The sequence below is a fragment of the Theropithecus gelada genome, chromosome 7b, assembly GCF_003255815.1.
Source record: "Theropithecus gelada isolate Dixy chromosome 7b, Tgel_1.0, whole genome shotgun sequence".
NCBI lineage: Eukaryota > Metazoa > Chordata > Mammalia > Primates > Cercopithecidae > Theropithecus > Theropithecus gelada.
Window position 1 is genome coordinate 20,809,452 of NC_037675.1, and position 17,194 is coordinate 20,826,645.

A 17,194-nucleotide genomic window follows, 5' to 3' on the forward strand; every position below is an offset into this window, starting at 1 on the left:
TGCTGTCTAGTAAAATATGCCACATCACAGTAGGTTCACATTTTTTACACTAATAAAAGCAATTAAGTAAATGCTCTGCAAAAGTAGTAGAAATCTGCTCAGTGAGGTGGATGTCATTTCCAGGTTGGTCTGGACATCATGTTATATGGCAAATGTGTCCAACAGGCAGGTGAATGTATAGTGTTAGCAGCCCAAAGATCTGGTCAGCAAAATCTGACATAATAGTTCCATTTGAACAATCTTTATATGGCTATCTTCATATCTTTGCTCCTTAATGTATAGATGACAGGATTCAAGGCAGGGGTGATAGCAAAGTCAGCAATGAACAGGTATTTGTCAATTGAAGATGTGAGGAAAGGCCACACATAGAGAAATGTGCATGGAATGAAGAAAAGAACAACCACGGTGATGTGAGCTGACAATGTGACAAATGCCTTGGATAAGAACGCTCTGGAAGAATGCTTCCAGAAAGTGATGAAGATATAAGAAAAGATTAGCAGGAAGAAGGTGCCCATATGCATGAAGCCACTGTTGGCAGCAACAAGAAACTCAAATATGGCTCCATATGTGCATGCGAATTTTATGATCCTGGGAAAGTCACAATAAGAGCTGTCTACTTTATTAGGGCCACAAAAAGGTAAGTTTATAACAAAAGCAAATTGGGACATGGCATGGATAAGCCCAGTAACCCAGCCAGTGACTACGAATAAAACACACCTCTTAGGGCTCATGATGTTTAAATAATGAAGGGGCTTACAGATTGCTGTGTGCCTGTCAAATGCCATGGCTGTGAGTAACACCATCTCTGCCCCTACCATGATGTGGATGTAGCATATCTGTGTCATACAGCCTTGGAAAGAAATTACTTTGTATTCATTTGAAAGGTCTGAGATCATCTTGGGGATTGTGGTGGTGGAAAGGCCCACATCAATGAGGGAGAGATTGGAAAGCAGGAAGTACATAGGAGAATGTAAGTGAGAATCAGCAATTACTAAAAACACAATGAAGAGATTTCCCAGGATGATTCCCAAATAGAGCAAGGAGAATATCAATATGAGAAAAATTTTGGTTTCCCACGAACTGGAGAGTCCCTGCAGCACAAACTCAGAAGCCAAGGAATCATTTTGTCCATCCATTGACTTGGGCAAAAAAGCTGATTTTCAAAGCACCTGAGGATATAAAATGAGGAAAAGTCAGAGGCAGTGGTACTCAAGTGTACTGCCTATTTATCCTATTTTTTCTATGGGTTATGTATATTAGAGTCAAAAATCATTGAATCTTATACAAAAACATAAAATAGAACTATAGTAATCAGCAGAGTGATTACATAAGAGAGAAAGAAAATTTTGAATATGTTGATGGAATCAAATAGGGGTACTGTTTTCCTTATTCCATTATCAGACTTTTTGTTTTGTTTTTCTTTTCAAGGATTTTTAGACATTTCCCCTGACTACTTACCTAGATGTTGTCCCATCCTAATAATCTCAGGTGATCAAAATTTTCTACACATTAATGCTTCTGCACTAAATGTGGAAATTTTTCTCAGTTGTTATTTCTTACTAAACTATTCAAATTAGGATTTTCAGGTCAAAACTGTATAATGCATTTTGTATTGTTTTTTATTTGAACAATTTACTATGGAGGTTAGGTACACATATTGAGATTATAATGTTTAACTCACGATTCATTATCCTAACATACATGGATATTTATGTTCAATACGTGGTTGAATAGAAATAATATTTATTAGGAAGTAAAATAGTATAACTAAATAATGATAATACTAATAGTTAACATTTATTAAGTAATTTTTTTCCATGCCAGGCACTGCGCTCAGTATGTCATTGCATTAAACTTCACAAAATTTCTTATATATTTTTATTAGACCCATTTTACAGAAGAAAATGAAGAAACCTAGTCTGGTGAGATCAAGTATCAGAGCTGGGACTTGTATCCAGAGTTATAGGACACAGTAATTCATGCTCCTAACTACGATCCTCTGCTCTTCAAGTTCAGCCTCTTCAAATATCCCATATATCTTCCAAGAATATCCATCAGTTACACTTCCTTCAACTTTTAATTTCCTTGAACTCCTAACATAGTGAGCTTCTTCTATTTTTTTAAAAGATCAAACCCTTGAATCCCCTGTTTTCTTCTAATTGCTCTGTTCCTTTGCCAACCTTTCATTGGCAAGATTATCTTCACTTTTCCTTCACTCAATAAGCTAACCATTTGGTGTTCACAGGTTTCCTTGTCAGAGAAAATAATTCTGATTTTCAATATGCCATATAATAATCACTTTTTAATCTTATTTTGCTTGATATCTCTGCAGGATTTGATACTTTTTATCAAGACCTTGATTCTGCAATTCCCTTTACCCTTGGCTTCTTGCCTTCTATAATGCCATTCCCTTTCCTACTTCTTTTCATCAGAAATTCCATTTGTTTAGGCAATGAGCTGAAGTCTCTCAATTTTAGACAAAGTAGCACTATTCCAGATAGAGAACATAATGCATTATTTTTCTAAACCGGTTGCTATAATCCCATTATTCCTAGGCATAGATTTGTCTAAGATGGGGCATGTGACCCAGAACTGTTTAATGAGATGTAAACCTGTACCAGTATCTTTTTTGAAGGGATTTTCTTTTCAAGTAAAAGGACAAACCTTCATGGGGAAAAGGGTTTTTTTTTTTTTTTTTTTTCTTCCATGATTCCTGTATTTCATGTTAATGTTATGCCTTAGGTGAAACAACTATGAAAACCTAACGTATATAAAATTAGAAAAAAAGTCAGTGAAAAATTAGGAAGCGTATTAGTCAGGGTTCTCTAGAGGGACAGAGCTAACAAGATATATATATACACACACACACATATATACATATATCCTATTATATCTTTACATTACATATACATAGGGGAGTTTATTAAGTATTAACTCACATAATCACAAGGTCCCACAATAGGCTGTCTGCAACTTCTTCCAGCAAGAAGAACCAGTCCGAGTCCCAAAACTGAGGAACTTGGAATCTGATGTTTGAGGGCAGGAAGCATCTAGCATGAGAGAAAGATATAGGTTTCGAGGCTAGGCTGGCCTAGTATTTTCACGTTTTTCTGCTTGCTTTATATTCTAGCCATGCTGGCAGCTGATTAGATTGTGTCCACCTAGATTAAGGGTGTGTCTTCCCTTACCCGCTCACTTACTCAAATGTTAATCTCCTTCGGCAACACCCTCACAGACACACCCAGAAAGAATACTTTGCCTCCCTCAATCCATTCAAGTTGACACTCAATATGAATCATCACAGGAAGGAACTAGGACCCAACAGATATACTGGCCACTTAATTAAAGCCAGCAATTGTCTCCCTTCAGATTTCTTGTCATTTGAGAAAAATAACCTCTAGCTTGTTTGATCCACTACATGAGGTTTTCTGTTAATTGCAGATGATGACAATCGAGTATTTCTATGATAGCACTTCCCTAATCGTTCTATATTCCTGATTTATTTTCTATGTCTTTCACTGACACAATGATTGTTTCTTCTCTACTCACCCTTAATATTCGGTGTAACTCAGGGTTCTCACCTAAGAATGTTTTTAATTCAATGTGAGTTTACTCATATAAGCCAGTATCTACATATGGACTTCCAAGTCTGTAATTTTATCCCTACAGTTATATATCCAACAACCCCAGAGGATCCAAAACTGTAACTGGTATATTCAAATGAGGGTTATGCTTCCATCTTTAAGTTAACTGGTCAAAACTGAACTCATGATCTTATCTACTATATAATTTACTTCAATCTATTCCAATGCTTTAAAAAATGTAATTACTAAAGAGAATTTTAGACCAATATCCCTGATGAACATCGATGCAAAAATCCTCAATAAAATACTGGCAAACCGAACCCAGCAGCACATCAAAAAGCTTATCCACCATGATCAAGTGGGCTTCATCCCTGGGATACAAGGCTGGTTCAACATATGCAAATCAATAAACATAATCCAGCATATAAACAGAACCAAAGACAAAAACCACATGATTATCTCAATAGATGCAGAAAAGGCCTTTGACAAAATTCTACAGCCCTTCCTGCAAAAAACTCTCAATAAATTCGGTACTGATGGAATGTATCTCAAAATAATAAGAGCTATTTATGCCAAACCCCCAGCCAATATCATACTGAATGGGCAAAAACTGGAAGCATTCCCTTTGAAAACTGGCACAAGACAGGGATGCCCTCTCTCACCACTCCTATTCAACATAGTGTTGGAAGTTCTGGCTAGGGCAACCAGGCAAGAGAAAGAAATAAAGGGTATTCAGTTAGGAAAAGAAGAAATCAAATTGTCCCTGTTTGCAGATGACATGATTGTATATTTAGAAAACCCCATTGTCTCAGCCCAAAATCTCCTTAAGCGGATAAGCAACTTCAGCAAAGTCTCAGGATACAAAATTAATGTGCAAGAATCACAAGCATTCTTATACACCAGTAACAGACAAACAGAGAGCCAAATCATGAATGAACTTCCATTCACAATTGCTTCAAAGAGAATAAAATACCTAGGAATCCAACTTACAAGGGATGTAAAGGACCTCTTCAAGGAGAACTACAAACCACTGCTCAGTGAAATAAAAGAGGACACAAACAAATGGAAGAACATATCATGCTCATGGATAGGAAGAATCAATATCGTGAAAATGGCCATACTGCCCAAGGTTATTTATAGATTCAATGCCATTCCCAGCAGGCTACCAATGACTTTCTTCACAGAATTGGAAAAAACTGCTTTAAAGTTCATATGGGACCAAAAAAGAGCCCGCATTGCCAAGACAATCCTAAGTCAAAAGAACACAGCTGGAGGCATCACGCTACCTGACTTCAAACTATACTACTAGGCTACAATAACCAAAAGAGCGTGGTACTGGTACCAAAACAGAGATATAGACCAATGGAACAGAAAAGAACCCTCAGAAATAATACCACACATCTATAGCCATCTGATCTTTGATAAACCTGAGAGAAACAAGAAATGGGGAAAGGATTCCCTATTTAATAAATGGTGCTGGGAAAATTGGCTAGCCATAAGTAGAAAGCTGAAACTGGATCCTTTCCTTACTCCTTATACAAAAATTAATTCAAGATAGATTAGAGACTTAAATGTTAGACCTAAAACCATAGAAACCCTGGAAGAAAACCTAGGTAATACCATTCAGGACATAGGCATGGGCAAGGACTTCATGTCTAAAACACCAAAAGCAATGGCAACAAAAGCCAAAATTGACAAATGGGATCTAAGTAAACTAAAGAACTTCTGCACAGCAAAAGAAACTACCATCAGAGTGAACAGACAACCTACAGAATAGGAGAAAATTTTTGCATTCTGCTCATCTGACAAAGTGCTAATATCTAGAACCTACAAAGAACTCAATCAAATTTACAAGAAAAAACCAAACAACCCCATCAAAAAGTGGGCAAAGGATATGAAAAAGCATTTTTCAAAATAAGACATGCATACAGCCAACAGATACATGAAAAAATGCTCGTCATCACTGGCCATAGAGAAATGCAAATCAAAACTACAATGAGATACCATCTCACACCAGTTAGAATGGCAATCATTAAAAAGTCAGGAAACAACAGGTGCTGGAGAGGATGTGGAGAAATAGGAACACATTTACACTATTGGTGGAATTGTAAACTGGTTCAACCATTATGGAAAACAGTATGGCGGTTCCTCAAGGATCTAGAACTAGAAATACCATTTGACCTAGCCATTCCATTACTGGGTATATACCTAAAGGATTATAAATCATGCTGCTATAAAGACACATGCACACGTATGTTTATTGCGGCACTATTCACAATAGCAAAGACTTGGAATCAACCCAAATGTCCATCAGTGGCAGACTGGATTAAGAAAATGTGGCACATATACACCATGGAATACTATGCAGCCATAAAAAAGGATGAGTTTGTGTCCTTTGTAGGGACATGGATGCAGCCGGAAACCATCATTCTCAGCAAGAACAGAAAACCAAACACCGCATGTTCTCACTCATAGGTGGGAACTGAACAATGAGATCACTTGGACTCAGGAAGGGGAACATCACACACCGGGGCCTATTATGGGGAGGGGGGAGGGGGGAGCGATGGCGTTGGGAGTTATACCTGATGTAAATGATGAGTTGATGGGTGCAGCACACCAACATGGAACAAGTATACATAGGTAACAAACTGGCACGTTCTGCACATGTACCCTAGAACTTAAAGTATAATTTAAAGAAAAAAAAAAATATATATATATATATGTGTATATATATATATATAAAATTACCATTCCCCCAGATTCCCAGTGTAGATGCCTGTGTGGAACATCTACTTTCACTTTCCATCTCTGTTTGTACAATTTTTACTCTCAAACATTTCCTAATTCAGTTCCTTCCTCTACATTTCCATTGTCATATTTTTTGCCTTCCATTTTCCATATTTTCTCATCTTGATAGTTAAAAATGCTACTGAACGTTATCTCTGCCTCCATTCTTCCCTGAGTCAAGACAATTCTATACTCTGCTTCCAGAGCTGTCTAGAGATCAGATATAATCATGTGACTTTCTAACTAAAATCCTTAGGAGGGTCTTCCAGAGAAAATTCTTGAAGCCCCACATCATATATCACATAAGACTCTGAGTAAAAACAACATCATTTGATTTCAGAGGGCACATTCATAAAAATTTAGAAAGTGAACGTGTTGTATAGTTACTGGATACATTTCTAAATGGAGTCCTGATAAAAATCATAGTAAAATAGGAACTATAAGAAATATTTTATTCATGATACTTTTAATAGAATTTTTAAGCCAACTATAAGCTTCTGATTATAGATGAATTATTAAAATTGAGAACATAAGGAAACCTGCTAGGACTGTGGTTCAACAATGTACTATAAAGTAGACAAGAAGATTGAATCAAATAATACTATTGAAAAATAAGTAGCAAAACTGCAATCATTGATTGGCAAATAAAACAATTGTCTGACTGAAAGACTTAAGATAAATAGAAAATATTAAATCTATTAAGATTAAATAAATATAGTCAACTAGCCATTAAAATATGATAAAAGAGATGCCATTTGCAAAGAAAACAAATGTGCTATGTATGCATTCTATTAAAATATGAATTTTATGAACATATTTGAAACCCTGAATAAACTGAGAGATCCAACCATGCTTATAGAATAAAAAGGCTACAAATTATAAAAATATCAAGTCTCACTGACCTAATAAGTGCAGTACTTATTAAAGGTCTAGTGAAAATCTGTTGAAACAATACAAAGTGTCTCAAAAGTCCATTTCAAAACTCAAGCAAAATTTAAAAAGAAAACATAGAACTGTGTAAGAGAAGTCAATGCTTTCTAGAAAAGAAACTGGAACACATCATAAAGTTATGGATAATTAAGCAATGAATAATTTGACTAAGTTGACAGAAAATGGAACAAAAAGCACAGTCAAGAATTAGATACATATTAGAAAACATAGTGTATGAAAAAGAAAGCATTATAATTATGTAGGAAAATGAAGGATTTTTAAAAGGTCAGAGGATTCAATAGTTGTTCAACATGTTACTCAATATTGAAAACAGAATTGTTAGTGTGTTAGCATCATCTTACAGCAAAATAAGTTCTAGATGTTCAGAAAGCTTAAATATAAAAGTATGATTATAAAATTTTAATAAAATACTTATAAATTAACTTTTAAAGTTGGAGATTAAGAAGGTCTTTTAAGTTTAGTCCAAATTTAGAAACTAGGTTCCATTTTTATAGTACTTCATGAACAGAACAATTAAACCTGCCCGTTGCTGTAGGATTGGAGAAGCAGTGCTCCTCAGTCTCAGCTGATGGGAATGTGAAATGTGCAATCTTTCCAGAAGGCAAAAGAGTAGTAGAAGTAAACAATCTTTTAATTGTGACATAGCAATCTAATCTCATGGAATTAATTGTAAGAAAATAAGCAAATAGAAAAAATGTATTTGTAAAGTCATTTTACTTTGATTATGAGTATTCCCTATCATTGTAAGTGGGAACAGATTATTCAAAAATAAGGGACTGATGAGGTAAGCAAATAGATAAATTCATACAATGTAGGCTTTACAAATGATTATTAAGTCCATTTTAATTAGGATGGAAAGAATATCAAGGAAACAGTTCTGCAGTATATATATATATTTTTTTTATTTTAGGGGGACCAAATAGCATTTGGTATGAGCAAATATTCAAGATTTACTCCAAATTTCTGTAGGTAGTGGGATTTTAAATAATTTCATGATGGCTTTTTTTCCAACTTGATTTCATCTACTTTAGAGGTATCATTTATTGTATTTCGAATTTTAAAACAAGGTATATCAAACTTGATGGAGGGAAAACAAAAATTTATATAGATGCAATGTCCAATACACACTATAATGTAATGTGTGAGAGCACTGGGGCCAACTGTTTGTGTTTGCATCCCTGGATCCTCCATTTACTAGCTGTGTTCTAGGGTGAGTTGCTGAACTGCTTGGTGCCTCTGTTTTTTTTCATCTGTAAAAGACAGATAGATACTAAGAGTTACTGCCTCACAAAAGCTATTTTGAGGATCAAATGAGGTGAAACAAGAAGAACCGTCAGAAAATGCTCTGGCATAATATGTGTTATCTGTTATTATAACTTTGACAATATTCAGGAAAGAGACCTAGAGTTTTTCAAGTTGGGAACAGTGATTGAATTCCTCTGGCAAAAACAAAGCCAGTATGCTGCTTCTTGTATAAGTAGGAAAGGAATAACCAGTATACAGACATTATTTTTATTTGTATGATCCTAATCTTCAGAGAGAAAAGAGATAGAAGATTCAGAGTACTGCACATACCACTTTCACAAAAATACAAGCAGTTTTGAAGAATATTTTGTGGTCATCTTGTAACACAATTTTAACTATAAGAATAAGACCAGCAGAATATAAAAACGTTGGGTGAAAATTATTCAATTAAGTGAGCTAACAAGGTATAATGGAGACAGAAAAAAAAGGGTGTGGGGAGCAAAAAAGCGGGGATAACAGCACTTGGGAGGGCAAGGCGGGTGGATCACCTGAGGTCAGGAGTTCGAGACCAGGCTGGCCAACATGGCAAAAACCCATCTCTACTAAAAATACAAAAATTAGCTGGGCGTGGTGGCAGGTGCCTGTAATCCCAGCTACTTAGGAGGCTGAGGCAGGAGAATCGCTTGAACCCAGGTCTGGAGGTTGCAGTGAGCTGAAATTATACCATTGCACTCCAGCCTGAATGACAAGAGTGAAACACCATCTTTAAAAAAAGTGGGTTGGGGGATAATTATGCAACCTGATGCTGATGATGGAGAATTAAAGAATGGGCATCCTACCTACCTGTACAGGAGATGGTTTCATCCTCAGCAGCTTCACGGGATAAGAAACACAGAGAGATTTACTTCTTTTTAGATTTATCGTTACATCTCAAGACACATAGTTACAAATAGCTCTTATCTTTAGGAATGAGACGAATGAGAAGGACTGGGAATAATGAACAGTGTTCATTCTGTTATTGGTTTTGTATAGAAATTAGGTCTTTCACGCACATTGTTTTTCCCCAAGGGTTAAGCACCATGAGATGCAGAACAGAGTCATAGAAAAATTGAACCATTCTGTGTGATGAGCAGTAATTATGTGACTCTGATAATACATTTTTTTAATTTGGGAATAATAGTTAACATTGAATTATTGAAAGTTGTTAACATCACTCATTCTATCTGTTTGGTATCAATATCAGGTTAAAGACCAACTACCACCTTATGTACCCTTAACTGCTCCTTCCATTTAGAATTTTGAGAAATAATGAATTGGCATTTGAAAAATATGGGCATGTTGACAATAGAGTGCATATAAACTCAAAAATTTCACTTGGAATTTAATTACCAAAATTATTTCATATGAAATTCTAGAGCCAAAGAGTTTTTGTTTTATGGAAACAAGGCAGTGTATGTTCATGAGTTAAGTATACTTAAATGGTGTTTTTCACAGTCTTCCAAAACTGCTTAGTAAACCTGAGGGTAACTTACCTTGGGCTTCATTGCCAAGATTTCTTTTACTTCATCCATGCAGGTATTGCTTTGGAACTTTTTGGTGAAGAAATGATTCACATTCTGTCTAAAGGAAAGAGAAGCTATTTAATTAACATGGATTTGTTTTCTGGTGACATCAGCTTCCAGGGTATCAGTCCTTTTTGGCCATAATGACAAAGCTTTTTATGGCAAATATATTGGTCAACCCTATATTCATAAGGTAGGAAAATAGATTACAAAATGAGGAAAGTATAATGACTCTGAGAAAAATAAGAATATAGTATAGCGGGTCCATGACTAACATCATTTCATTCAACACTGTTTCATTATAATGTTGTTGAGAGAAAAAAAAAAATGATTCCTGGACACAGCCACTGTGTGTGTGGAGTTTGGATGGTCTTTATTTAGAAGTTATTAGAATTAACTCTTGTTTATATCCATTTATCTATGGTAAAATTGATTTCATTATGGGTCATTTCACTTAAAGTTGCAGTTTCCAAGAAACTTCTAATTACATAAAAGACTTACTGTACAGTGCATAAAGTGTGAATTGTGTAGAAGAGGAAAAAAATCAGGACAAAAAATAGGCAGAAACAACATATGAGAGCTAGAGTATTTTTTTTTAATTTGTGAAATTGAGACCACATATATTTATTGTTTAGCCAGAACTAAACATAGGGTAGGAGTGGAATAAGTTCAGATTTAGGAATTAAAGATACAGCCTCTATTGACTACGTATTTCTCTTCCTTGTCATAGTAATCCAAATTACAAGAAAGAGGCAATGTGAATACATAATTCTGTGATTTATTATTATCTCTACTGACTTGACCAAAGTCAGCAGTAGTGATGTTGCTGGAAAAAGGGGTCCCAGTCCAGACTCCACGAGAGGGTTCTTGGATCTTCTGCAGGAAGGAATTCAAAACGAGTTGCAGAGTCCAGTGGGAAAAGACAGTTTATTGAAACCTACTCAGATGTACAGCAGGGTGTCCTCAGAAAGCAAGAGGAGGAATGCCTCTTCTTTGTTTTAAACTCTTCTTAAATTGGGGTCTTATCTATGTAAAAAATAAGTTATGTCTACATGCTGGTGGACTGACAGTGTGACAAAAGTTAGTATTTTGTTGATTTAAAGCAAGTTATTTTTGGCATTTTAGGGCATAAATACATGAAAGCATGAATATATCTTCAAAGCATATATTGTTATGCGATATTGAGACATCTGAACGTTCTGCTATCATAGGAATTTGTCCTCACAGGCATCACTAAATTGTTCCCTTAGCCATAAACATCTTATGACCATGGGTCACGACTGGCAAGAAACGTGCCTTGCTAGTTTTAAGATGGAGTTGGTTTTAAAATGGTGTCACCCTACTCCTCTGTGCTCCTCTTTCCCTAATGGTGATCTGTTTTGTTTGGCTGATAGTTTAGAAATCTGAAAGTTTGGATTTATATATTAATATTGCATAAATATTAAATTAAAAGTTTGATTACTTTTTTCTCAAAGAAATATTTTTTACCCCCACAGTCTTTGTTGCAAGCTTAATGAATATTTTCTTCTCCATAAGCATATTATTACAACTTCAGTTCTCCCCATCCTTCCAACAACTACTAAGCATAAATTTTATCCTCATTTTCCTTTGCATACATGTTACACTTTATTCAATGCTTCATAACCTCTAAACATCTGGTACCACTTTTAGTATTTTGATCACAAATACTATTGTGTTCAAACCATGCATCAGTGTCAGTTCAGGTATTCTGTGAATCAGCAACCATGACAGAATTTTAAGATCTTTCTTATGGGAAATATCTGTGGAGGAAAAGGGCTAAAGGGAATATGAGGATGGGGAAAGAGATCAGTAGTAGGCAGAGAAAGCCTTCATAACAAAATGCCAGTGTAGCTTGGTGAAAGAAGAGGGGAAAAGAAGAATGGTTGGGTGGAGGGCAGGTAAAGTCTCTACAAGGTTGATGGGAATTCCAGGGCAAAAACTTCCCCTTCGAGGAATTCCACATTGGGTAGGAATTTCTAGGCTCTTGCACAACCACTGTTGTCGATCATTGAGTTGGAAGAGTCTGGGGACAGTGTGGCTTAAGTAAATACTGCTGTGGAAATTAAAACAGCAAAAAGTAGCTGTCAGCCAACTACACTCCTCAAAGCAAGTTCTGCCTTGAAAGGAGATGTGGATGGGGGCACTACTATGGCCAAGTACAGTGTTAGCTATTCCCTTCCTATTATATTGTAGACACTGCTCCTTCTTTACTTAACTGGCCAGGCCTTCTAATAAAAGAAAATATGAGTGTTGTAAGGAAGCATGTTCCAATCTTCGTAGGGGAAAGCTTCCAGTATTGTAGCATTAACTATAACTTGTGCTGGTGATATTTGGTAAATTTCTTTATCAGACTAATTTTTTTCTATGCTTATATTTCTAAGAATTTTGTCATGAAAGTGTATTCCATTTTATCACATGCTTTTTCTGTATATATTGAGATGTTTATATTATTTCTCCTTTTACTTAATCTGGTGATTGATTTCCAATTGTTAATTCAAACTTGCACTTAATTTTTCATAATGTTATTATATATTGTTTCAGTTTTGTTACTGTTTAGTTTATTGTTTTTGTATCTACGTTCATGAGAGTGAATGGCCCGTACTTTATCTTTGTCTGGTTTCCATGTTGAAGTTATGCTAGCTTTATAAGTGAAAAGGCAAAAAGCGTTAGCAGCTGGTTTAAAACCCATTCTCCCTACTTCATGGATATACTACCAGAAAGAAAAATATAGAAGAATAGATAGAAATGACCTAGTCAAACCCCTAGCAAACATGCTAATTGGGCTTCCTGATGGTATTTACTATTAAAAATAGGTGAAGCATCTTCATCTGTGGAATTCTTTTAGCAAGAAACTGTCTCGTTTAGCAAGAAACTACCTAGTTTGCTAATGCTAAATCAGCCTGGACATTATGACTTTATTAGGTAGAGGCAGCTGGAAAGTATCGGTGTTACCTACGTATCAGAGTAAAAGTTGAAGATGTGTCATGATCAAGTTAAGTTCCTTTTCTGAAAGTAATGTCATTATGCATCATTGTAGTCCAGTCCTCATTTGTTGTATCTGGCTCAGGGTGCATCCTAAAATAGTGTGAACAAACCTAGGAATTCATGTTGATGGTCTTGGAATTCTCCCTGCTTCATCTGTGTCTTGCAGCTGCCTGTGGTCTTTGAATATTTGTTTGTTTGCTTTTTTGTTTTTTTGAGATGGTGTCTTACCCAGGCTGGAGTGCAGTGGCGTGATCTCAGCTCACCGCAACCTCTGCCTGCTGGGTTCAAGCAATTCTCCTGCCTCAGCCTCCTGAGTAGCTGGGATTACGGGTGCCCACTACCACGCCTGGCTAATTTTTGTATTTTTGTAGAGACGTGGTTTCACCATGTTGGCTGTCTGGTCTCGAACTCCTGACCTCAGGTGATCCGCCTGCCTTGGCCTCCCAAAATGCTGGGATTACAGGTATGAGCCACTGTGTCCAGCCATCTTTGAATTATTAATCAAGTTTGGATATTGGATGATATTTCTGACAATTCTGTTGTTACTTCAGCCCCCTGAAAAAGCAGTTTCTCTTCTTTTCTCAAAATTAGTTACTGTAAAAATAATTTGTTTCTTTCTTAAATATTTCAAAGTATTCACAAGTGAAACCATTTAGACCTGTAGGGTTTGTTGTTGTTGTTGTTGTTTGTTTGTTGTTTTCTGTTTTTCGTGGAACGTATTATTGGTCAGGTATCAGCAAAGAGGAAACACATGTTATTTGAACAGACAGAATTTAGTATAAGAATTAACTTGGCATATAGGTGTTAAGTGGGTGTCTGAAAGTGTAAAAAGAGAACTCTAAATTATCAGGGAAGTAGCAACTAGGAAGGAAGAAGCTACCAGCCCTAGGACTGAGGGAACAAAGGGAAGACATTGGGATTATAGAAATTTCTCTATATAGTAAGGGGATCCTATGGAGCTGAAACTCAGTCCTCTTGGAAAGAGTGGATCTTGGCTACTAGTTGTTTCTCTGAACTCAAAGAAGCACCATAAGTCTGTGACCCTGAAATTTGAAGACAGGATGACAGCATGCTGGTGCTGTTATCTCTGAGAGAGCACAATGAGAGTAGTTCTGCAGCTGCAGGAAAAACTGTAGCCTGGATTAAGCTCCTGCCATGTAGCCTGGATTAAGCTCCTGCCATGGGGACAAACTATTTTTGTGAATGGTAGGCACAGCAAATAGACTCAAACAGGAAGGAGTAAGCCCCTTCCTCCTGCTTTAACCTTGCAGTCTCCTTGTAGCATGCCTTTTTGTCAAAGCATGACGTGGAGCCAGATGGGAAACAAGAACTTGGTTTGTATACTCCCAGCATCAGAAAGCTGACTAAAGAAGAGTGATTTTTGAGCTGAGATACAATTATAATTGGTATAGCAACTGTTTTAATTGTAATTTTAATTTGTTTAATTGATATAGGATTACTAAAATATTCTTGCTTTATTAGCTAGCCTTTTGGTAGTTATTTTCTTATTTTGTATTTAATAAAAAATAACATTAATTACAAATTTTGGCATGGAAGTTGTAGAAAATGTCATATGCAATATTTTTAAAGACTGTAGCATCTATAGAGTGGTATTCTTATTCTTGGCTTTGGTTATTTGTCTCTTTCATCTTTCCTTCTTGATCAGTCTCGAAAATATAGTATCAATTTTGTCAGTTTTTTAAAATAATCATTTTTGGTTTTTTTATTTTTTAAATTTTAAAATAAAAATAATTTATGCTTTTATTATTTATTTTATTCTACTTTTTGTAGGTTAACTTTCTGGAATAGATATTTGGATTATTGATACACATCTTTTCTTGTAAACAATATATGCATATATAATAATGTCCCTGCAAGTATGACTGTAGCAGCACACCATAAATACTATATTTATTGTATTTTCATTATCATTCAGTTCAAATTAAAGAATTCCATTGTGATTCTTTTTGAAAAATGACTTAGAAATAAATTGTGTTCAAAAACAGCCAAGCCAGAAACAAAATCAGAAATGCAATTTCATTCACACTTGCCGCAAAAATAATAAAATACCTAAGAATACAGCTAATCAGTAAGGCAAACTAGCTTTACCATGAGAGTTACAAAGCACTGCTCAAAGAGATCAGAGATGACACAAACAAATGGAAAAACATTTCATGCTTATGGATAAGAAGAATCAATATTATTAAAATGGCCATATTCGCCAAAGAAATTTACAGATTTAATGCTACTCCTATCAAACTACTGATGACATTCTTCACAGAATTAGAAAAAAACAATTTTAAAATTCACATGGAACCAAAAATGTACCCAAATAGCCAAGGCAATCCTAGGCGAAAAGAACAAAGCTGGAGGCATCATGTTACCCAACTTTAAACTGTACTACAGGGCTACAGCACCCAACACAGCATGGTATTTGTACAAAAACAGGCACATAGACCAATGGAACAGAATAGAGAGCCCAGAAATAAGGCTGCACACATAACTATTGAGTACTAAGCTGAGTATTTGGAAGATGAAATAATCTACTTTTAAAATATCTTTGTTAGATCACTTATGTTGTCATCATGAGCCCTTTAATTTACTGGCACAGAGATAATTGGTTTGTCATTTTTCACTTGTTAGGTATTTGTATAGAGATGAGAATGAAAAAGTTACGATGTTCCATGGTGCATGGAATAGATTAGAAATTAAGATATTATAAATATGTGTAGATATAATTTTATCCAGCAAAGATATACATCATCTAAAGGTATATGATATGCATTATTATACAAACTATTTTAAAATATCATATTATGCTGACATAATTGTCCTTGCCCAGCCTAACCCTAAAATGAAACAAACTATATGCATGTTTCTTCTCTCTATATTTTACTATTTATATGTATTAAATGTATTTTATATATATGTGTATATATAAAAATACACATACGTGTGTATTTTTAGGAGGGGGATGTCAGGTGAGGTATCCTTAGAAAGCAGACTCTTTATTAGGTATATAGCCCAGAACCACATAAGTTATCTGAACTTTGCAGTGAATGAATGGATAATTGTATTGTGTTGCTTTTATTGATGGTTTTTCCTTGGCTTTCTTCTCATCATTACAAATTTCTTTATTTTTGAAACAGTACATCCTTCTTCTTCTCCACACTCCACACTATCTTATCTTATTTCTTATGGTAAAGTAAGACTACAATTATAAAAATCATTTCTTAGCTGAGATAATGATGTTTCAAAGGATTGCAACCCTTCCTTCAGTGTGTTTAAGGAAAAAAAATTCAAGGGAAACTGTATTTACAGTAACAATTAAGATTTGAAAACATTGTTTCCTTGTAAATATGTTTAAGTTCCTTATAGAGGCAGGATATTAGACCTTTGTTGGATACACAGTTTACAAAAATTTTCTCCACTTCTGTAGGTTGTCTGTTTACTCTGTTGATAGTTTCTTTTGCTGTGCAGAAGCTCTTTAGTTTAATTAGATCCCATTTGTCAAGTTTTGCTTTTGTTGCGGTTGGTTTTGGTGTCTTCATCATGAAACCTTTGTCCGTGCCTATGTCCTGAATGGTATTGCCTAGGACACGAACATGACTTTTCAAAAGAAGACATACATGTGGCCAACAATCATATGAAAACAAGGTAGACATCACTGATCATTAGAAAAATGCAAATCAAAACCAGAATCAGACACAACCTCACACCAGTCAGAATGGCTATTATTAAACGGTTAAGAAACAATAGATGCTGGCAAGGTTGTGGAGTAAAAGGAACACTTGTATACTGTTGGTGGGAGTGTAAATTAGTTCAACCATTGTGATAGACAGTGTGATGATTTTTCAAAAACATAAAGACAAAGCTACCATTTGACCCAGCAATCCAATTACTAGGTATATACCCAAAGGAATATAAATTATTCTATTATAAATATATAGGCATGTGCATGTTCATTGAAGCACCATTCACAACAGCAAAGACTTGGAATCAACCTAAATGCCCATCTATGATAGATAGGATAAAAAAAATGTGGCACATTTACACTGT

The 17,194-nt window shown here is 35.3% G+C and overlaps 1 protein-coding gene across 1 annotated transcript; it reads right to left on the reverse strand.

The window, feature by feature from the left end:
• Positions 1–242: 242 nt before the first annotated feature.
• LOC112628345 (olfactory receptor 4F15-like) lies at positions 243–1,136 on the reverse strand. The gene has a single exon (XM_025391111.1). The coding sequence runs from the start codon at positions 1,134–1,136 to the stop codon at positions 243–245; it is 894 nt and encodes a 297-aa protein (XP_025246896.1).
• Positions 1,137–17,194: the final 16,058 nt, after the last annotated feature.